Raw genomic sequence first — 23361 nt, forward strand, 5'->3', positions numbered from 1 at the left:
GTCTGAAATTGGGAGACAGACTAATCTGGGGGTGAGAGGACTCTCTCTCTCCTCGTCTCTACCTCTCCCTCCTCCCCCATCCCTCCCTCCCAGACCATCTAAAATACGAAGTGCTTGTCCCTGGCTTGAAGTCATTCACATTGCTTACTTTGATGGAGCAAAGCGCTTGTGCCTCCACACTCCCCTCCTTCCTGTCCCATGTGGTCCCTCCTGCCCCAGGTATCCCCTCCTTTGGCCACTTTAGTATCTCACTAGGGTGAGTAGCTTCTTATGTAGCCAGTAGTAACCATAGGTTTACGAGGGCAGAGGGGACTAGGGTGTGAATAGTTCTTCTCTTTTCACAGACATATGTGCCCACCGTGTTTGAGAATTACACAGCCTGCTTGGAGACAGAGGAACAGAGAGTGGAGCTCAGTCTCTGGGACACCTCCGGTAAGACAGCTGACCCCGGATTCCCCCTTCCCACCTCCACTGGTCTGCTGCAGCTGCTATCTTTTAGACGGGGAGAAGGAGTATGGTGCTTGCCAGGAAACTGAAAGAAGGGGACCTGAATAGTCCCCCTTTAGGTGTAGGGGGAGGGGCCTGGTCAACTCAGTTGGCTGGTCCAGGGGTGCAGAATGGATGAACTCCAGAAGCCACTCACTTCTCTGGGTCTAGCTCCATCCTTGAAAGGGCTGGACGCTGGATGGTAAGGTGAATGGACTCCTGAAATTACAAGGGGACAGTCAGACAGGGTTTCTCCATTTCCACTCCCTGCCACCCCCTGACCCCCCATAGCCTTTACTGCCTTGGAGCAAAACCAAGTAAGAAGCAGGAGACAGTGTTGCTGGAGGCAGTTGTGGCTGAGGCAGGGAGACAAGACTGCTTTGGGGGAAATACTGCTCCTACCTCCGTTTTCTCTCCTGCATTCCATCTCTGGCCACTGCTGTCCGCCTGCCGCAGCTCAGCTCCACTGTCATACCGCTGCGGCTCAGGGCTGAAGTGATGCATCATCGATGTTCTGGAGGGTGGGGGAGATGGCTTAATATGGGGCAGAGTCACATTATAGATAGTGGCAAGAGGTGTTGGTTCTGACCATTTTCACCATTCTGGGCTGAGGTAGATGATGCCCTGTCTTTCTGGAATGTAGGAAGCAATATTTTCCCAGCCTCTCAACCCTAAACACTCAGTGCTAAGCTATCCTTTGCTTTGATTCTGACCCCTTCCCATTATCTCTTTACCCCAGACCTTTTTTAATAGACTGGGCTCAGAGTTGTAATTAAGGATTAAAAGCCAGGAATCAGAGAAAGAAAATAACATCCACTCCTCTCTAAAAATGCATATTTAGGCTGAGTTTAAAGAGGAACTAAATCACTAGGGGTTCCTGTTTTATACAATAAATATGCTGTCCTGCTCCTCCAAAGAACTGTTGTTCCCATGATCCAGTTTTGAGGTCTGAACAGATTTGGGGTAGGGGAGAGGTAAACAGAAAATGAGACTTCCCCTTGCTCCCTCTCCCCAAAACAAACAAAAATTCCTCAACCTGGTATACTTTCCTTCTGTGCAATTCCAGGGATTGGGAGGCAGGGTTCTGGTTATCCCGTACTATGCTGTGCTGGATCCAACTGGAATGCAGTTGGCTGCATGATGTATGTTTTTGCATCTGCTGCACTCTGCCCACCTTTCAGTCTTCCCAGAATCTTACTGCAGCTCATCTCTATTCGCTACCACTGCCCCAAAGCACCACTCCCCCCATACTTCCTGCTGCTTCTCCTCTCCTCCCACAATCAGAATGCAGCCTTTGAATTCCAATCCAGATAATGGAAAATCAGCTAGGTGGTCTTTATTTCCTGTGTTGCATTCCCATTCCAACCCCCTCCCCCGGCAGTTTCCAAAAGGATGCATACTAAACAGTCATCCTCAAACTCCCTCTTTCAAATTAGGTGCCCATAAAGGAAGGAGGAAGTGGCAGCTGAATGTGGGATGGGGCTTCCCAACATTGAGGCCAGGGTTGAACCTGTTCCCATTATTCGCTTGCTGGTCTCAGGGAAAGGGATCACTTGGAGCCAGAATGGAGGCCTCTCCCTTCCCTCTTTCCAGTGCTGCAGTGTTCCCTTTGCTCAGTGCTGTGTGATAAGACCCCACCTCAGAGAGGGGATGGGGGAGGGTTCCTGAAGAAGCAGGCAGCTATTCCAACTCCCCTTTACTCTTTTTTTCTTTTTAACAACCAACCCCTCCCCACTTGGATTCCCCCCAGTTTCCATGGCGATTATGGTGCAGGGAGAGGGGCTGCTTGCTATTCTGAGCACGAATTGTCTGAGTTCCAAATCTGCTACTGTTCCTTCTCCAGGGTGGAGAGGGGCAGGCTGAGCCTCTAGCATTCGCCTGTATTGGACCACCTGGGTCTGCACTGCCTACCCTAGCTTGAGCCTCTAAATCCCTAGCAATTGGTGCTGCTGTCTTTAAGACTGCTTTCCTGAGATCTAGGGGCACAAGGACTACAGCTTTCTTGCCTTTTTCAGTATAAACTGATTTGGGTAGAGGAGGAGCGGGGCACTGAATCACTACCAGCCTCCTAGAGTTCTGACCCCATGGCAAAAAAGCAGGGCAGCTAGTTATATAAGTCAGGTTTGTTTCTTCATTGGGGAGACCCTGGAGCAGAAGAAGGGAGCACAGGTTGGGCAGCAGGCAGATTCTAGAAAAGAGGAGACCCTAAACAAGCCTTGGTCTCCATAGGGGTGGGTACATTGTCCTCTGGGACTCTAAGAACTGGCAGACCTTAAATTAAGCCCATTGTAGGAGACCCAGACAGGGTTCAAATTATGCTCCACTCCCCCTTTATTTCGCCCTCTTTTCGTTTTTCAGGGCTAAGGAAAATGATATACTTGCACTGCCTTCTGACAGTTGATCAGGTCCCGAGCTTTTAGGCTGCAGCAGCTTCCCCTAGGAGATGGGTGGGTCCAACTAACCTAAGAGACCAAGAATGGTATTCCCAGGGCTCTTGGGGCTTAGGCCTATAGGGGAGGGAAATGCCATGGCTCACCATAAGCTCGTTCTCCCCTACATCAGGATCTCCCTACTATGACAATGTCCGTCCACTCTGCTACAGCGACTCGGATGCAGTATTACTATGCTTTGATATTAGCCGTCCAGAGACAGTGGATAGTGCACTCAAGAAGGTAAGTCTAGATAACCTCTACAATCTTTAGTTCAGCTTGAGAACAAAAAAGAAATCTTGGGGACCTTGTCTTCTAATTTCCTCTTGTGTACCAGGAGAAAACTAAGGCCAGGAGAGGAAGAGATTTGCCCAAGGCCACACTATTAACTGCAGCTCTGGAACTAGAGCCCAGATCTCCTGCCTGGACCACTGTCCTATACTGCTCTGACAGAGGCCAGCAAAGGAGGGTGGTGTTGAAGACCCAGGAAGTAAAGATTGAGAGTCAGAGACCCTTTTGGTGATATGATTTGAGGGTCTTTTGGAGGCAGCTTAAATATACCTTGATCCCAGGCTACTGGAACTGGGCAAGCCGGGCAGGCCTGAGCAGAACTGCTTGTAGGTAATGCCTAGCTAGGGATGCATAGCAAGATCTGCTCATATCGAAGAGTCCTAGGATACCTTGTGGAACCAGCCTAGTTTCCGAGAAGGCTCTGGGACTGTCTCCTTCCTTTGGGAAGAGACAGGTTGGCTTCTTCCTGGCTTTCTAGACTTGTGGAGCCGTTTGACTGGGTTGAGGGGGCAGACCCAGGCCCGTATGCTTGGCAGAGAGTGGGAAAAGATATGCCCCTGTGCTCTCACTGGCGACCAGGCTGTTGAATGAGGGAATGGGCTTTTGGGTCAGCACTCCTGTGGCCTTAAAGTCCTCATGGGCAGGAAGATGATGTAATTAGTGCAGTGGTGATGCTGTGACTCAGAGGGAGGGCTGAGCTGGTGATAAGCTGGGTAGTATGTTGCCAACTGGCTACTCCAGGTATCTGTCAGGCACTGACTCTCTTTTTTTCCTCCTTCCCCCAACTTTCTTCTTTAATGGCTCTTCAGTGGAGGACGGAAATCTTAGATTATTGTCCCAGCACCCGTGTTTTGCTTATTGGCTGCAAAACAGACCTGCGAACAGACCTGAGCACTCTGATGGAGCTGTCTCACCAGAAACAGGCACCCATCTCCTATGAGCAGGTGTGTGCACGTGTGTGCTCGCCGTTGTGTGTGTTGGGCGGCAAGACTCGAGACAGAGGGCTTGAAATGTGGCCCTTGCTCAGACTCTCTTGCTATGGTCAGAGAAAATGGTATTTTGGGGGGCCATCTATGATAAGCAAACGACTCACCTGAATAGAGGTGGTGGGTACCTGTGTTCCCTGATTTATGTTATAGGTTGGCAAGTGAACCATTCCTGTTTGTGCCAGTGTTTCTCAGATTTTTTTTTTTTTTGTGGACCACCTGCATCAGAATAACTAGAATTTCTTATGCGCCTGGGAGTATAAGGTTCATTTTTTTAAAAACTAGTGTTTCACATTAGACTCATCTGCAGAGTTCTTAAAAGTACTAATGCCTAGGCCCTACTCCCAGAATTTTGATTTACTCGTTCTGGCATCAATGTGGTTTTAAAAATGTCTCAGGTGATTCTAAGGTGCTGTCAGGCTTCACCTTTAGAAAATAATTAAGCAGATAGTGGTGGTAGGAACTGGCAGTTGGATCTCATCTGGAGTAGCCCTGGGGAGAACCACTAACCACAGCAGGAAGTGTTTCTGAGCCATTTGGACCACTGCACTGATGACCTTACTCCCCGCTCCCCCTGCAGGGCTGTGCAATAGCCAAGCAGCTGGGTGCGGAAATCTACCTGGAAGGCTCAGCTTTCACCTCAGAAAAGAGTATCCACAGCATCTTCCGGATGGCATCCATGGTGTGTCTGAACAAGCCCAGCCCGATGCCCCCGAAGAGTCCTGTTCGGAGCCTTTCCAAGCGACTGCTCCACCTCCCTAGCCGTTCGGAACTCATCTCTTCTACCTTCAAGAAGGAAAAGGCCAAAAGCTGCTCCATTATGTGAAGTGGGGGGTTGGAGAGGGGAGACAACCTCCCATTTCCTCCCTTGGGTTGCAGAGGCAAGGGGAGAGGGAGGATGAGACAATTTAGGACACTGGACACGAGTTTTTCAGATGGCCACGGTGAGGGCTTGGAAGGAGACAGGAAATGGGACGAGGAAAGAACCAGGCCCAGCTTGAGGACCTGACACTGAGAAAGAACCATCACACCCCAAGCCAGGCACTAGGTGGTGGAGGAGGTGGCTGCCCCAGTGCCCCCACTCCAGAAGAAGGAGAGGTGTGGGGGTGTGGGGGGCATGCTGGCCTCATGGGCTTGGGGGCCTAAAAGAGCCTCACTTTCAGCATCATGCCTCTTCCACCCAATGTTTCCATGCAGGCCAGGGGATGGGAGGGGTCCCTCAGCCCTTCCCTTCCCCTCTGAGGAGGCTGCAGAGGAGTGGAGAGTGGGGAAGCCATGAGGCAGCTCCCTTGGGAGCTGAGCCCAGGTGCTTCATATCTGAAATCAGAGGGGCAGGAGCTGGTCGGAGCTAATAAGAAAGAAACCCCATCTTTGCATAGCCCACACCTCATGGAGAGGTGACATCGTACATTCACTTGCTTCTCACCTAAGTCCCCAGCGTCCAAGGGAGAAGCCCCAGACCCCCTTCCCTTGCAGTGTGGGGGTGGTGGTACTGCAGGGGGCAGGGCTGGGTGGGAGTCACCAGACTTTTTCTGCCCTTAGGGCAGTACAGCTGGCGTTTGTTTTATAGACTCTTGTCTTTGGAATGGGGGGAGGGGGGAGTGTTTCAATCTGTTATATGTTCTGTGTTTAAAGAAGAAAACCTATTTATTAATGAAAAATATAACATATAAAGAAGTTGGCTCCATTTTCTTAGTTTCTTTGTTTCCTTTGGTCACTGATAATGAGGAAAAAGCTATCCTGGGGCTCTTTCTGTGGATCGCAAAGTAGCTGCCTCCACTGTTTCCTGGTAACTCCAAGAATCTCTTCCCTCTCCCCTAACCCTCACTTCATCCCCAATCCCATCCAAGTCCTAAGCCAATGAAGATCTCCTTAGCCCTAGAGCAGGGTTTCTCAGCCTTGGAACTAATGATATTCTGGGCTAGATAATGCTTTGTTGTGGGGAGCTGTCCTGTGCATTGGAGGAGGTTTAGCAGCATCCCTGGCCTTTACCTGCTAGAAGTCAAGAGTGCCTACCCCGCCAGGTGTCACAACTAAAAATGTCTGCAGATATTGCTAAATGTCCCCTGGGACAAAATCATTCCTCGTTGAGAATCATTGCCCCTCGTTGAGAATCAGCGGTCCCCAACCTTTTCAGCACCAGGGACTGGTGCTCTTATGAGAATCTAATGCCTGATTTGAGGTAGAGCTGAGGATGCTAGCGCTGGGGAGCCTCTGCAAATACAGATGAAGCTTCCCTTGCTCTCCCACCCACCTCTCACCTCTTGCTGTGCTTCTGTTCCTAACAGGCCATGGACTAGTACTGGTTTGTGGCCTGGGGATTGGAGACCCTTGCCCTAGAGAGTCTAGAGGAGAGAGATAAGGTTTGGTGAAATCAGAGGATCCAAGCTGCTGAGATCCCAATTCCTGCAGAAGGTGGACAGACTGAAGCCAGGGTTGGGAGATTCCTGGGGTTTTAGTCTTCCCTGAGTTCAAAGAGAGCTGATGTTTCCTACTTTCTTGACCTTCCAATTCTATTGCCTGTTGATGGCAGCTCAGGGGCCTTCCCTTCTCGGTGACTTATAGCTCTGTTTTCCAAATTTCAGTGTGCTGGAAATAAAGAGTACTTATTATGTATTGAGTACTTACCATGTGCCCAGCACTGTGCTGATAGCTTTACCTACATTATCATATTTAACCTCATGTTAATAGCTAACATTTGTTAAATGCTTACTATGGGTCAGGGAATCTTATGAGTTTCTTATATGTTATTTATTCCTGTGATAACCCTATGGAGTACTATCTACCTCATTTTACAGACAAGGAAAACAAGTCCAGAGAGATTAGTCAATGTGCCCCAAGTCACACAGTCAGAAAGTAGAACCTGCTGGATGCAAATCCAGACAACCTGGCTACAGAGCATGCACTTTTCACTATTCTGCTATCCTACCCTGTGAATCAAGTCGTATTATTATCCCTGTTTTACAAATGAGGAAATAGAAAAGCCAGAGATGCCATATAACTTGCAAGAGATCATACTGCTTGTACGCAAGAGTCAAGATTCAAACCAGGTCTAAATGGTAACTGTAATGCCACAGGCCCCTTATTGCTAGCCATGTTGTACCTAAATAGGAGACTCTACCTGTGGTCCTTACTAGAACATAATTCTGTCTCCATCTCCAAAGATGCATGTTTGTGAAAGAACTAGCAGAGTAAGACAAACGAGTATCCTTTAAGCTCAATGTCTGACATGTGTCATTCATAACAGGTGTACTGGGGAACTCTGCCACTATGAACTTGGAGAAGCTTCATCACTTTTTTGGGTCTCAATTTACTTATCTTTAAAGACAGTGACAAATGGTAATCTGGAAATAGAGGACGAGCATTGATTTTGAAGGTGACTCGGCTCATTCTTTTCACTATGCGGCCTTTGAAGGCAAATTAATTTTTCTAAGCCACATACTCTTTATCAGTAAAACAGAGATAACACCCATCTCATATTGTTATGAGAACTAAGCAAAATAAGTAACATGAGTGTTCAGCACACAGCTGGGCACTTAGAAGAGTCTCAGTAAGTAGTAACGGGAGCTCTTCAAGATTCCAGCCTACAGCTTGGATCTGATTGTTAGTTGGGGTTCAATTCTGTGAGTGGAGAGCCCTCCAGTGTTCACCGGTTGAATTACACGTAATAGATCTCAGACTACGTTCCTTTCCGTTCTGTCTCTGGTGTGGAAGCGGCAGGTCAAAGGCTGCACAGCTTGAAGAGAAGTGTTACTCTCCCAGGGTTACTTTGCGCAATTGTGGGTGATGTTCAGGGCTTTAAGATTATTTGGGTCTATTCTGAGGCTCCACTTGAGGAGAACTGAACATGTATTCAGAGAGAAAAGCCAGACCTACAGCAATGTGAGATTGAAACCAAAAAGTTGATGATGGGAAAATGGGAAGGAAGGAGGAATTAGATACATTTATCTAAACCCATCTTAGAAGTTGCAAGGTTTTTGTTTTTGTGGGGGTGGGGTGGGTGGGAGAATTATGAATGATAAGAACAAAGAGAAACAAAGTGAACATACAGTTTGGGGTAAGAAAAGCTCAGTGGAGGACTGAAGAGGCGGAGAAGATGAGGAAAAAAGAAGCAAAAACACAAAGATAGCCTAAGAACTGACCAGATTCCAAAGGGTAAGAAAATGAGGAAGCCAGGGTCCTATCTGGAATTTTGAGAAAAGAGATGCCACAGCCCAGATGATACTATCCTTTTCGGAAGCCTTTGGAATCTGTTGCATGGGCTCATTTTGAGTTGTCACAGTAAGTGGGTGTTGTTATCATGGGTTGCTGAATGTCCTTCTAAACCTGGGATAGTCCCGCACAATGAATTGTCCCACTTTCATTGTATCTCGGCTGCTCCTGTAACCTAACCTTTAGTTTGTCCACCTACAAAATGGGGCTAATAATCTCACAGGTTTTTTTTTTTTTTTTTTTGTAAAAATGCTTTTCTACAAAGGGTTGTAAGCCATAAGGCATGATAGTCATTAAATGCAGTTTCTAGGAAGACCAGTATATTCCAGGAAGATTGCGCAGGGAGAGGACCTTTTTCGAGAAGCCTACCCACGGAAAACTCTTCCTCTCGCATACTCAAATATTTGGCGAACCACATTGCCCAACAGACCCCGCGGCCCAGGGCCGGTGCTCGCGCCGTGTATTCTGGGATTGGTAGTTCTCAGGCGCTGGTTGTTGGCCACCGCTGCCTAATTTCGGGAACTCAACTTCCCAGATTGCTGCGCGGCTGGGGGTGTGCAACTCGATAACCAGGAAACGGAAAAGATGGCGGCTGCTCGGCGACGTTGAGGCCTCGTTGGGCGGTTCAGAGTCAAGAGTGGTGAGTTCAGGGCCATGGAGGCGGTTTTCACGAGCCTGTAGAGAGGGCGAGAGTGGGTCATGGCGGTGGCCCCCGCCTCCGGGACCAGGCCGGGGGAACGCCTCAGGGAAGGGGCACGAGCCCGGAAAGCTCTGGTCAGCAGGAGCGAAGGGGCGCGGGCCACAGTGGGTAGTGTGGGCTCCTGGGAGCACAAGCCAGGTTCCTACGGTAATGTTACAGGCTAGACCATTGCCCACGGGCATAGTACCTGTGATAGCCTCAGTCTGACCTTATTCCTTCATGTTTTGAGTAGTCCTTGCTCCAGCCAAACTGGAATTCTGGCTTCTTTCCCAGAACCGGTCATGCTTTCCCGCCTCTGCGCCTCCTGTGTTATTTCTTTTGCCGGGAATGACTTCTTTTCCGCACCCTCAATTACACATTTTAAAATTCTACCTATACTTAAATGCTCAGGAGCCACTTCCTCTACAGATCTTTCAAAATCCCTTTTACAAATGAAAGGAAACTTCTTTGAACTCCTGTAATACTTCTTCTGAGCCTTCATCTTGGTATGTCTCATAGCTTTGTTTCTGTGGACAGGATCTTCCTGATTTCCTTTTGTAACTCACACAGCACCTAGCAGAGTGCTTTGTATATAGTGGATGTTTGACAGAAACTTCATTGAATGAAAAAGTCTGCTCCTGCCCTCCAAGAACTGAAGAACTCAGAAATCTGGAGATTTGCAAGGAAGGCTCCTGGGAGCAATGGCTAAGGTTGGGCCTGTGATACATAGAATTTATAATAAAAGTTGGCCTATGTTTACTGTCTTTTAACTTCTCATTTTCTTCTGAACTCAGCCCACTCGGGCTTCTACTCTCTTCACACCATCGAAATGGCTCTTAGTCAGGGGTACCAACCATCTCTATTTTTCCAAATGTAAGGGTTACTTCTTTATCTCCTAGTCTTTTCCCACTTAATACAGTTAATCCTTCCTTCCTTGAAATACGTTTTTGGCTGCTGTGATTTCCAGATCATGGACTTCACTTTTTTTTTTCTTCCCCATTCTCTTTCCTTACTTTTTTTTTTTTTTTAAATCTTTTTTCACTGGCTTTAGCTTCTTTCCAGGTTTTCCCTCTGGCTCCTCCTGTGCTTGACTTCTAAATGTAAAGTGTGTTCCAGAGCTCAGTCAGGTGTCCTCTTCTATTTTCTTCTTTATTCTTACTGCCTACTTAAGTAATATTACTTAGTGTTCTGTGGCTTTATTTTCTGTGTATTGATGACACAAAATTTTGTCTCCAGGGTCTCCTGTGTTCCAGAGTTGCATTTTCAACTGCCTTCCTGCAGTCTTCACTTGGTTTTCTTACTGACATCTTATATTAAACATGGCCAAAATGAAACTTTTGATTTCTTCCTAAATCTGTTTTTTTCCTAGTCTTCTCCTGTCACTAATAGTACCACGAACCATTAGATTGTTCAGCCCATAAATTTAGGAGCTATCTTTGTGTTGTCTCTATTCCTTTCTCCTTTCATTAGTAAGTCCTGTCATCTCTGCCTCCAAAGTATACACTGAAGCTAACTATTTCTTTTCATCTTCATTGTCATCTCTTGCCTAGACTACTATAATAGCATTCTCAGTGATTCTGTTTCTACCTTGCCTCCGTGCTATGTAGTTTCTTGCAAGTCACCAAAGTAATTCTTTAAAAATGTAAAATTAGATGACATAATTTCCTGTTTAACACTCTTCTAAGGTTCCCATTACAGTTAGATTAACATCCAAGTTCTTTTACCCTGGCCTAACACATATTTCCATGATCTGACTCTTGCGTACCTCCCTGAACTCCTGAATCAGTCTTCTCCCTGGGTCACTGCCATTCAGCCACACAAGTCTGTTTTTAATTGGCAGACATGCTAAACTAGTTCCCTTTCCCATCATTCAAATCTCAGGTTTCATGTCATCTAAAAAAATTCTTTCCTGAGCCTGCTGTCTCTTGTTCATACCTCTTCCTCTGTCATACCACTCTGTTTTATTCTCTTCTTTAGTGCTTATTACTATTTGAAATTCTCTTATCTTTTTGCTTAACTGTTATCTGCTTCAATGGAATTTAAGTGTTAGAGATCTCAGACTTTGTTTTGTTTACAGGTATGTCTCCAGTACACAGAACAGTTTCTGGCACCTACCAGGTGCTCAATGAATATTTGTTGAAAGAATGAATGATGCCCAGGATACTTTATAGAGAAATTAGCCTTCTGGAGTGTTTTCTTAGGGCTGTAAGTGGAAGAGACATAAGTATAATTTCCATGTGATAATGCGTAATGTACCGATATAGAACATTGACTCATTTCTTAGACAATTGTGAAATAAAATAGGTTGTTTCCACCTTTTGAAAGTGCTACTTGTTTATTTTTCTTTTCTTTTTTCTTTCTTTCTTTTTTTTACAGTAGAAAAGAAAAGCTTCTCTTAGAAGGGAAAGTACACTTCTAGACGTGGAAGCAGGCCTGAGCAAGAGAAGTGTGGCTCAAAAGGCTATTTTTCTTTTCTTTACACATTCTCTCTTCTTAAAGATATATGACGGGAAAGAACATCGGAAAGGGGGATTGTAAGCTAAAGCTTAGGGAACTGATATTCTAGCTGAACTATGTGGGGATAAAATAAATTCTGAGAAATGTATCCCAAGTGTTGGGGATGGTGGTGGTGGTGGTGGTAATGATTATGATGATGGGGTAGAGACAGATTCAGACCTGCTGTCCTTTTAGCAAATGAAGCTGAAGTAGATTTTGTAGTCTGAAAGACAGTTGACAGCGTGGCATGGTGTTCACTGTTTCCCAGGCATGAGGGAATAGGACAGATTCCTGCCCAAACCTTTCATGGGACTGGGTAATGATCAAGACTGTGAAAATTTAAGTAGGTAATGTCAGTCAGAATGTCTTATGACCTGTAGTTTTTGCTTCCTTTCTTCATAGGAAGTTGCAAAAAAAGTTCATGAAGGGCCAGTATACCCGTCACTAAGTTTTTCCCATTGCATAAGTGGAAGTACATTTATTTTTCTCCATTTAAATTTAGTTTTTCTTTGGAGTGCTGATTATAATTCCAAATCTCAAAGTTACACTTTATTTTCCCTCTTTTGAGCTTTCTTTATGACCTCAAGAGAACTTATCTCCCTTAGATGTCTTTGTGTTGACTGATCTTGCTGGGCTGGCAGACATAACAGATTCCTAAGATAAGCAATACAGGATTTTTTAGAGATAGCTAGTACACTATTTATTTACTGACATTTCTTTTAATGCTCTTGAAATCTAATTTTTAAAATAAGTTATGTTCATTGTATATCTTTAGAAATGAATATATACAGAAAGGAATCACAGAGAGACAGTATAGTATAATGAGTAAAAGTGGGCCTCTGGAGCCAGAGTGCCTCTGGAACTCTGCCACTTCCACCTGTGTGTCCGTAGACAAGTTACTTTATATACCTGAGCTTCAGTTTCCTCATCTACAAACTAGGCATACCAATATATCTACTTTATAAAGTTGTTTTGAGATTAAGTACATTATATATAAACAGTTTAGAGTAGTACTTAGTACATAGTACTCCTGTCACCCCTGACAGATGGCAGGAGAGCTGGCTGACAAGAAGGACCGTGATGCATCACCTTCCAAGGAGGAAAGGAAGCGATCTCGGACTCCTGACAGAGAGCGGGATAGAGACCGGGACCGGAAGTCTTCCCCATCTAAAGACAGGAAGCGGCATCGTTCAAGGGATAGGCGTAGAGGAGGGAGCCGGTCTCGTTCCCGTTCCCGGTCCAAGTCTACGGAAAGGTAAAGTAACTTTGTATGTCTGTTAAATGGAAAGGGAGAGTACATTTCAAACTTCTTCATTCTTGCTTCCTCTGATGCCTCCAGGATGAGGACATTAGTGTTTTACAGATTTCTGTACATCTAATGACCCATTAGCTTATAAAGTTTAAGAGGGAACTTGTAAGATGAAGGTCCTGATGATAGAGGAGGTAGTTCATCTGTTCACATAGTTTATGGTCTATCATTGTCATTCATATTTAGCAGTATGACTGAGCTAGACCTTAGAATCACCTCATAACATCCCCAGGAAACACATTTCCCAATTTGTAAAATTTTACTTTGGGGAGAAAATATCATGAAAACCTTTTTAGTGCTGTAGTGAAGCAGGATACTCTAGAAATATCAAGTGATTTCTTAAATTTGCTCGTCTTCAGAGAACGACGGCATAAAGAACGAGAACGAGATAAGGAGCGGGATCGAAATAAGAAGGACCGAGATCGGGATAAGGATGGGCACAGACGGGACAAGGACCGGAAACGATCCAGGTACGTGAGAGAATGAGAGGGGGCTTTAGAGGAGTGCTCTTCCTATCTCTCCTCTCTGCATTTGAGCAAGTTCAGCTTTGTAGGAAAGTACTTTTTTTTTCCCAGTGGATCTTATTAGTAGTTACTGTAGAGCTATTTTTTTAGAAGGCATGTGTCTTTAGAAAGTATAGCCAGTTCTTTTTTTTTTTTTTTTTGAAGTAAATTCAATTTTTATTTTTTTATGCAATACATGGATATATGGATAAATTTTTCTTAAGGATCTTGCAACCCTGAGGCGACGTCCTTGGGTATATAAAATATAAAGCGACAGCAACTGAAATTTGAGCTCCAGGAATGACAATTGGACTTCAAAAACATAATTTAATATTTATGCAATTGCACATATACCAGTAGTATTCTATGCCTCAGCTAGTTTCTTAATCCAACTACCTCAAATGCCTTCCAGTTTGCACATTGGTTAGTGAAGCCACAACCCTTTAAGGATCAGCTTGTTCTTAGAATTTAGAAATTAGTTTGAAAAGGTTACCAGACTACAAGACATTCTTTTAGCTCCACTGGACCATTCAATTTTCTACCCAGAATATACAACATATATTTGTTGGGATAGCTTAATGCCCCAGTATCTTAATCTCCTTCTTTTGGAAACTTTTTATACGAAGTTTTTATTTGGCTTCAAGTGTGTAGGTAGAATTCAGGGAAAAGGACAGAATTCTCATAACAAACACAGTGGAGTTGTTTGAGATCTCTTGTAGATTAAGCTTAATAGCAGGTGTGGGGTAAGGATTGCTGCCACTAGTAGGAAGAGAAAATAAGGATGAGACAAATATAGCAGTACCTAGGAAGGGTGTATTTGGGTGGCCGTGTAGGCTATATTCATTGTGTATTATAAAGCAGGATTTTTTCCTTCAATGTGCAACTGCTATTAGGAATTTTTTTTTTTAATTTATGCCTATAGCACCTGGTCTTCCTAGGTGGTCTCCCATCCAAGTACTAACCAGGCTCGACCCTACTTAACTTCCGAGATCAGACACTGGGCTTGTTCAGGGTGGCATAGCCGTAGACCATGGACTGTGGCTCCACTGGGGCGCGAACCCAGGACCTTCTGCATGTAAAGCAGATGTGCTAACCACTACACTATGGAACCATGTCCAGGAGGAAATATTTTTGATGTCAGTAATGGCGACTCATTTGCCAGAATAAATTAATCTCAGAAAAGAAGATTCAGGTAGATTGGGGCCAAGATAGGGCCATCATTAAGTTTCAAAATAGGCAGAATGACCATGCCTGCAAGGGAGCTTCTGAACCTGATGGATGACCATGGCCAGTCTTGCTGAGCCATGGGAAAACTTCCATTCTCTTTGAGGGCCTTAGCCTGAACCTCATCTAAGGGCTTGGGTAAGATAGCAATATAAACCTTGCCTGTTCTTTTTCCTTAAAGTTTATCTCCTGGTCGAGGAAAAGATTTTAAATCTCGGAAAGACAGAGACTCCAAGAAGGATGAAGAGGATGAACATGGTGATAAGAAGCCAAAGGTAAAGGAGAGGAAGGGTTTTCTCATCTTCCTCTTCACTTCAAGCCCAACTTTGTGATCTTCAAAGAGAGAGAACCTTTATGGACAAAGTCCTGTGTTTTATCTTCAGGCCCAGCCATTATCCCTGGAGGAACTTCTGGCCAAGAAAAAGGCTGAAGAGGAAGCTGAGGCTAAGGTAAGAACTTGAGGCTCTGTATTCTCTAGGGCTGCTATAACAAAACACCACAGACTGGGTGACTTAAGCAACAAGAATTTTTTTATGGCAACAAGAATTTATTTTCTCACTGTTCTGGATGGTGAAAGTTCTAGATCACGGTGTCAGTAGGGTTTTCTTCTTGAGACCTTTCTCCTTGTATGTGATCGTTTTATGTCTTCATGTGGTCTTTGTGTGTACGTGTCCTTGGTGTATATGTGTCCAGATTTTCTCTTATAATTATGACACCAGTCAGATCTGATTAGGCCTACCCTAAGAGCGTCATTTTACCTTAAACATCTCTTTAAAAGCCTTATCTCTAAATTCAGCCACATTGTGAGGTACTGGGATTTAGGACTTCAACATATGCATCTTGAGAGGGGGCACAGTTCAGCCCATAACAGGATCCTAGGTTTGTTTGTGTTTTTCTTAACCGATTTAATGCCTGAGCATTTTCAGGCTCCCTGCCATCTCCCACCAGTGATGTGATTATACCCTGTTCCCAGATCCTTTGTTTATATTTCCAATCTATTTTGTAGCCCAAGTTCCTCTCCAAAGCAGAAAGAGAGGCCGAAGCCCTAAAGCGGCGGCAGCAGGAGGGGGAAGGGCGGCAAAGGGTGCTCGAAGAAGAGAGGAAAAAAAGGAAGCAGTTTCAAGACTTGGGAAGGAAAATGTTGGGTTCGTTTTCCTATGCTATGTAACCCCTAGATGGGATAGGAAAGGGTGAGATGGTATTATAGTGTTACTCATGAGAGCTAGAAAATTTTTTTTTCTGAAGTTTGTAAAAGGAAAAGTTGGGGGAACTTTATGAGAAAAGTATTTTTCTGTTAGGTCTCCATTTCCCTTCTATTGTAAATCTCCCTCCTTTATTCTCATTTGGTGTCCATTGTCTGGATCTCTCCATGCCCTCTTTTTTCTTCCACTGAGCTCTTGTGCAGCTTTGCTTTCTTCGGTCTACAGAAGACCCTCAGGAACGGGAACGTCGGGAACGCAGGGAGAGGATGGAGCGGGAGACCAATGGAAACGAGGATGAGGAAGGGCGGCAGAAGATCCGAGAGGAAAAGGATAAGAGCAAGGAACTGCATGCCATTAAGGTGCAGGCCTTGACTCTGTCTGCACTCCCCCCCTCCAAAAAATAAATGATGTTATTTGGCTATTCTGACCTCTGCATGCTAGATTTCATTCTTGAGCTTGATGGATTCTGTTCTGACCCTGGGCAGGAGCGTTACCTGGGTGGCATTAAGAAGAGGCGCCGAACAAGGCATCTCAATGATCGCAAGTTTGTCTTTGAGTGGGATGCATCGGAGGACACATCCATAGACTACAATCCACTGTGAGTGGCTTTAAGCCTAAACTAGGTTGTTTTTCTTCTCCAATTATAGTTGACATTCAATGTTATGGTAGTATCAGGTGTATGGCATAGTGAGTAGTTATTTATATAATTTGTGAAGTGCTTTCCACCATAAGTCTAGTACCTACCTGACACCATTCATAGTTATTACAGTATTATTAACTATATTCTTTATGCTGTACTTTTCATCCCCATGACAATTTTGTAACCGCCAATTTGTACTTCTTAATCCCCTCATCTTTTTCACTCAGCCCCTTAAGCCTCTTCCCATCTGACAACCATCAGTTTGTTCTGTGTCTATGAGTTTATTTCTGTTTTGTTTGTTCATTTATGTTGTTGTTTAGATTCCACATATAAGTGAAATCATGTGGTATTTGTCTTCCTCTGTCTGACTTATTTCATTTAGCTTACCACTCTCTAGGTCCACCATGTAGCAAATGGTAAAGTTTTATTTTATTTTTTTTATGGCTGAATAATATTCCATTGGGCAGTTGGGTTGCTTCTATGTCGTGGGTATTGTAAATAATGCTGCAGGGAACATAGGGATACATATATCTTTTCAAATTAGTGTTTTGTTTGTTTTGGATTGAATACCCGAAGTGGGATTGCTGGGTCATATGGTAGTTCTATTTTAAATTTTTTGAGGAACCTCCATGTTGCTTTCTATAGTGGCTGCACCACTTTCCAATTCTCCACATCCTGGCCAACACTTGTTTGTTGATTTATTGATGATAGCCACTCTGACAGGTGTGGAATGCTCTGATGATTAGTGACCTTGAGCATCTTTTCATGTTTATTGGCCATCTTTATGTGTTCTTTGGAGAAATGTCTGTTTAGGTCCTCTGCCTATCTTTTTACCTAGATTGTCTTTTTGGTGTTAAGTTGTATGAGTTCTTTCTATATTTTGGATATTAACCTCTTAACGGATGTATTGTTAGAGAATATTTTCTCCCATTTAGTAGGTTGTCTAAACTAGGTCTTTTAAAGTAGGCAGTTGCTAGAGAGGACTGATGACTACAGAGATAGAAGTAAGATAAGCTGGTATGGGGAAATTGGTAAACTGGTAGTCAGCCAGGCCTTTGGGTGAGGAAAGACCCTGGCTAGGAAGGGGAACTGGTACATCTTAGTATTCTGCCCTTCCCTCCGGGTGCTGTAACAGCTCTTTCTCTTTTTTTCTTCTTCTGTCTTAATCCCAGGTACAAAGAACGGCACCAGGTACAGTTGTTGGGGCGAGGCTTCATTGCAGGCATTGACTTAAAGCAGCAGAAACGAGAGCAATCACGTTTCTATGGAGACCTAATGGAGAAGAGGCGGACCCTGGAAGAAAAGGAGCAGGAGGAGTGAGTGGTCAGGGCTGGAGTGGTTGGGCATAGCCCAGAGTTATCAGAAAGGAGATGGGGATGCTGATCCCACTTATCCCTCATGATTCTACTCCAGGGCAAGACTCCGCAAACTTCGTAAGAAGGAAGCCAAGCAGCGCTGGGATGATCGGCATTGGTCCCAGAAGAAGTTAGATGAGATGACAGACAGGGACTGGCGGATCTTCCGTGAGGACTACAGCATCACTACCAAAGGTGGCAAGATCCCCAATCCCATTCGATCCTGGAAAGACTCTTCTCTGCCCCCACATATCTTGGAGGTCATCGATAAGTGTGGCTACAAGGTAAGGAGGGGGTAGATTGGTCCAGAAGACCTGACTTGTTTCTACATCCTAGGGGATATAAACTTTGTTCCTTGACTATTTGGTGCTTTCTCTGCCAGTGGGAACCAAGGTAACGCTGTCTATCACTTTCTGGTGGAAGTATTGGCGTTCGGTGACTATGTTTCTTTTCAAGTCCCTATTCCTGTGAACTGTGCTTGGTATCCTCCCATTATGCTAGCATATATGCCTACTCTATTAGCAATAGCTCAGGAAGTATAATCCTGTGCCCATTATTCTCTCTGGGTCACTGCAGGAACCAACACCTATCCAGCGTCAGGCAATTCCCATTGGTCTACAGAATCGTGACATCATAGGTGTGGCTGAGACTGGCAGTGGCAAGACAGCAGCTTTCCTCATTCCATTGCTGGTCTGGATCACCACGCTTCCCAAAATTGACAGGTGGGGTCAGCTGATACCAGTTGGAGTGCTCTTAACTGGGTAGGAATGGTGAAAGTGGTTTTCTTTTTAAGTCTGTTATCGTGGAGGTCATCAGAAGCCTCTTCTTTAGTCTGGGTCAGATATTAGGGAATAACTGGATCGTAGTATCAAAGAAGTGTATGATTTTATTGCTGGCAAGGACCACTCCCTGGAGAACTTAGTTATCCAGAAATCAGATCTTTAAGGGAGCTCATTGCATCCTCTTCCCACCACCCTCCTCATTTCCATAGCTGCCCATAAGTGTGACTTTGTCCTGCTCCTATTTGTGGTTGGATGAGAACCAAAGCTCATGAAACTGTGGAATACCCCATTTACCACAGGATCGAAGAGTCTGACCAGGGCCCTTATGCTATCATCTTGGCCCCTACTCGTGAGCTGGCTCAGCAGATTGAGGAAGAGACCATCAAGTTTGGGAAGCCACTAGGCATCCGCACTGTGGCTGTCATTGGCGGCATCTCCAGAGAAGACCAGGGCTTCAGGCTGCGCATGGGTTGTGAGGTTTGTTCACCTGGCCAGCAACCAGCCTGCTGTTTAGGCTGTATTGTTTCGGGACTCTGTTTCTAGTTTCTGTCATAGATGTGAAGTTAGATGAAGAAAGGGCTGGTTTATATCGATGTGCTATTGTTATTGAGAACTTACTAGGGATTGTGCTATGCATATCATTAATTCTCACAACTACATGAGAGTACGTAGGGGTAGCTCCATTTTACAGATGAAGCTGGGGCTCAGGTTAATAAGTGATCCAAAGTCACACACAGTTGGCAGTGGACAGAGCTGAAATTCAGATACAAAACCTGTTTTCTTAGTCACTCTGCCAGATCAAGTCATAGACTTTGTGTGTTGTTTCCTTCTCAGAAGGATAGGAGAAGAGAGTTTTTTATAAGGCTACTGTAAGAATTGAGTTTTTTTAGAGACTTCTTAGTATAATCCCTTTATATAATCCCCTCCACAGTATCCTTTAGTCTCTCATCCAAGAAAGTTCCTGCTATTTTGCCTCCTCTGTCTAACCCCTGGATTTTACTCAGAGGCCCGATTCATTTCTGGGAGAAAAAAAAAACCCAGGATAGGAACAAGTGATTTCATGCCTTTACTGTAAAACATAACTGGAGGTTGGGTTGCTAAGTTCTTTAGCTTTGGGGGTCTAGTGTCCAAGTGGGTGGACAGGAAGTTGAAGAAAGAGGTAGCTGCTGAGGCCACATATAATTCCACTGTACTCCCTAGATTGTGATCGCTACCCCGGGACGTCTGATTGATGTGCTAGAGAACCGTTACCTGGTGCTGAGCCGCTGTACCTACGTCGTTCTGGATGAGGCAGATAGGATGATTGACATGGGCTTTGAGCCAGACGTCCAGAAGATCCTGGAACACATGCCTGTCAGCAACCAGAAGCCAGACACAGATGAGGCTGAAGACCCTGAGAAGATGTTGGCTAACTTTGAGTCAGGAAAACATAAGTACCGCCAAGTAAGGCTGCTTCCCTGGGCTGGGGCAAGTTGCCAAACCTGCTCTAGGGCCCTTTTTACCCTAGGTGGGCCCAGAGTACATGTTTCCAGAATGGTGAGGCCTGCCTAAGTACGGCTTTCCAAAGGTCCTAGCAGTGTAGTCATTTAGCTTTGCTCTGGAAAAATTCCAAAGAGTCATGTTGCTGCCCACCATTGGTGCTAGCAGCGCTTTTAGCCCTTCCTGTCATCATAAGATGTCAAGCACAGGTACTGAAGAAAGAAGTAGGAAGGCAAAAGACAGTATTTTCTAAGGTGGCGGCTGTTAAAGCTTACATTGGCTTATTTTAGATTCTTCAACCTGGACTGTGCTGCCTGTGGTAATGGTAGGATATGTGACTCTGTCTGCCTGGGCCCAAGGCTGAGCCTCCTGTTTTCATAGACAGTCATGTTCACGGCCACCATGCCCCCAGCTGTGGAGCGTCTGGCCCGGAGCTATCTTCGGCGTCCTGCTGTGGTGTACATTGGCTCTGCAGGCAAGCCCCATGAACGTGTGGAACAGAAGGTCTTCCTCATGTCAGAGTCAGAAAAGAGGTACGGAGGCAGCTGAGCCAGAGGAAATGGGATAGAGAAGGAGCTTTTTTCCTGTGTGACTGGTAGCTGGATTCCTGTGTGAGAGGATTGTTCTGGTTGAAAAGCTGTTTTCTTATTCAGGGTGCCATGGGCATCAAAGAGCCTGGAATTGGTGTTGTAGATCAGGGTTGGGCATTTTACTTGGAATGAGGGGTGGTAGGCATCTCATTTTTCTCCAAACTTCTCCCTAGGAAAAAGCTGCTGGCAATCTTGGAGCAAGGCTTTGATCCACCCATCATCATCTTTGTCAACCAGAAGAAGGGCTGTGATGTTTTGGCCAAATCCCTGGAGAAGATGGGGGTGTGTCTGGCAGGGGAGGGCAAAGTCCAGTCTCTTTGGTGCTGTTTTCTGAACCTCTCCAGTATTCAACAAGTCAGGGCCAGAAGGAAAAGGGAGGTTTGATGGGGATAAGGAGGCCTGGGTCGATTGCTATGACATTGTCCATTCCAGCAGTGCCAGTTAGAGCTAGCTCCCTTGAGTCTTCCTCTAAGTGGGCTGGGGCAAGGGAGAGGTTTTGAGACACATACCCTGGGAGGATTTGAGGATGTGGAACAGAATGGGTCAAAGTTTGTTGTGTTTATGTATGTTTGGTGCTGTCGGGAGGGAGATGTTGATCAGTGTCCTTTCCTCCTGTACGGGTGTTTGAGGGGAAGAGCGTGTCCACTCCACTCAGTGCTTAAACTTCCTTAAACTTCTTGGCCCCTGCTTTCTCCTCTTATCTCTCACCCTCATTCTCTTTTTGACTACTCATCTGTCTGGCTCCACATCTCACCCCTAATTTTACCTTTGACCTTGCCCTGGTCTCTCCCATCCTTTCTTCAGCTCACCTGTTGTCTCCTTACTTATAGTTGCACCCATTCTTTCTCCTGCCTGCTTCCCTTTCTCCTCCTACCCTGCTGCTCTTTGCAACCGTCCTTTTCTGTCCCCACTCCTCTTAATATCTGTGTCTTTCCATGATCCCATTACTCTTTCTTCACTTCACCATTCTCCCAACAGTACAATGCTTGTACACTTCATGGTGGAAAAGGCCAGGAGCAGCGAGAGTTTGCATTGTCCAACCTCAAGGCTGGGGCCAAGGATATTTTGGTGGCTACAGATGTGGCAGGTCGTGGTATTGACATCCAAGATGTGTCAATGGTGGTCAACTACGATATGGCCAAAAACATTGAAGGTAAGTGCAGGAAAAGTAGCTTCAATTTGGGTAAAGAGAGACCGTCTCTTTCTGCTCAAAGTATAGTACTGAGGAGGCTGCTGCTGCCATCTCTCACAACTCTGAGCTTACAGTAGCTTGTTCCAGTGAGAAGGGCTCCTACTCTTTATCTCATGTGAGTGTGTTGTCCCAGCACCTGAGATAGCACTCTTGTCTTTGGGATGGAGAAGACAGAGCTGAGCCCATCTTGGTCTTAGTGTGGTAGGGTTACCCCATAAGTAGTGTGGTAGGGTTACCCCATAAGTAGTGGTCTTGAGAAGAGCACTGTGGGCTCTGCAGGTCCAGGAAGCATGAGCTCTGTTCACTGAATGGAGGTGTGGGGAGGATGATGCATTTAGAAGCAAAGGCTTCAGACACTGCTCACCAGGGCATCTGGCCTGGTGCCCTGAGTGACATTCCTTTCCCACCGTTTCACTCCCCAGATTATATCCACCGCATTGGCCGCACAGGAAGAGCAGGCAAGAGTGGCGTGGCTATCACCTTCCTCACCAAAGAGGACTCTGCTGTGTTCTATGAGCTGAAACAAGCCATCCTGGAAAGCCCAGTGTCCTCCTGCCCCCCAGAACTAGCCAACCACCCAGATGCCCAGCACAAGCCAGGCACCATCCTTACCAAGAAGCGCAGAGAAGAGACCATCTTTGCCTGACAGAGGACTCTTCTCACAGATTTAAAGGCAGGCTCTGAAGCCTGTTCTTCAGGACCTTCTCTTTTGTCTTCTGGGGGCTTAGCTAACAATCAGACTCCCTGGCCTAGACCCTCAGGTTTGAAGGCCTGAGTGTGGGACTGCAAAAGGAGAGGAAGCTGCTACAGGAGGCCAGGAGAACAAATTACCATCAATTTTGGCCCAGCTCTGCCCCCTGGCGGCCTCTGGGATTGCATTGGGCCCTCAGCTCTTGCCAGTTATGGGGGCAGCCATTGGCATTGTCTCTCAGGATGAACAGAAATCTGGCTGCTGGAAGATGACTTCTTCGGCACCGACTTGACTGCCTAAGCTGCAGCAACATCATTGCCCTAGATGACCCAGGGGATCTGGCACTGTGAGGATTATGGACCTTGGACTCTTAATGTCATTTTGATAGTGTTTGCCCTTTTGGATTATAAAACAAGTTGAGAGCCTTGTTTAGAGCTGTGCACGGCCCCTGTGCCAAGGGGTGCTGTGCACTCTAGGCATCCCTCACCCAGGGAGTTTTTTTTAGTAGATTTGAGACAGGGTGAGCTGGCTGTGTCTTGAAGTCACTGAGTAAAATTCCTGTTTTCTATTCTCTGAAAAAAGTTTGTATGTTCTGAGAATAAATTCAGGAATATTAAGGCTGTGTATAGTTCTAGCTAAACTCCCAGGTTCTCCCTGGTACCACAGAAGACATACTTGTGAGATGAAAGAAAATCACATCTAGAGCAGAGTCTACGATCTCAATTGATAGTCTAAGTCTTGACAGGAGGCACTTAGGAGCAGAAAAAGCTATTGACAGCTTCCCTCCCTGCTCTGGCTTCATATAACTTATAGCT

General features: G+C 45.5%; 2 protein-coding genes across 4 annotated transcripts in view; both read left to right on the forward strand.

Annotated features, from left to right (window-relative positions):
• Nucleotides 1–5869, forward strand: part of RND1 (Rho family GTPase 1) — a 6653-nt gene extending 784 nt beyond the window's left edge. Inside the window, exons 2-5 of the mRNA XM_006916825.1 lie at nt 345–432; nt 3049–3158; nt 4016–4150; nt 4773–5869. Of these exons, the coding sequence (XP_006916887.1) occupies nt 345–432; nt 3049–3158; nt 4016–4150; nt 4773–5018 (579 nt within the window). The 3' untranslated portion in view covers nt 5019–5869. The remainder of the gene's footprint in view (nt 1–344; nt 433–3048; nt 3159–4015; nt 4151–4772) is intronic.
• A 3051-nt stretch (nt 5870–8920) lies between these two features.
• On the forward strand, nt 8921–23163 carry DDX23 (DEAD-box helicase 23). 3 transcript variants are annotated; one of them, XM_015593202.2, is made up of 18 exons: nt 8947–9044; nt 11161–11288; nt 12626–12834; nt 13248–13358; nt 14797–14890; nt 14999–15064; nt 15622–15760; nt 16043–16176; nt 16303–16415; nt 17630–17773; nt 17871–18096; nt 18389–18534; nt 18894–19071; nt 19795–20037; nt 20455–20606; nt 20837–20945; nt 21642–21816; nt 22278–23127. In XM_015593202.2, exons 2-18 carry the CDS (start codon nt 11232–11234, stop codon nt 22499–22501), a joined length of 2520 nt encoding a protein of 839 aa, XP_015448688.1. In that variant the 5' UTR covers nt 8947–9044; nt 11161–11231; the 3' UTR covers nt 22502–23127. The 3 variants fall into 3 exon arrangements, with proteins under 3 accessions (XP_006916890.1, XP_015448688.1, XP_015448689.1); XM_006916828.2 differs by lacking the exon at nt 11161–11288 and having other exon boundaries at nt 8921–9044; nt 22278–23163; XM_015593203.2 differs by lacking the exons at nt 8947–9044; nt 11161–11288 and adding an exon at nt 11466–11617.
• Nucleotides 23164–23361: the final 198 nt, after the last annotated feature.

Source organism: Pteropus alecto, unplaced genomic scaffold (genome assembly GCF_000325575.1).
Source record: "Pteropus alecto unplaced genomic scaffold, ASM32557v1 scaffold196, whole genome shotgun sequence".
NCBI lineage: Eukaryota > Metazoa > Chordata > Mammalia > Chiroptera > Pteropodidae > Pteropus > Pteropus alecto.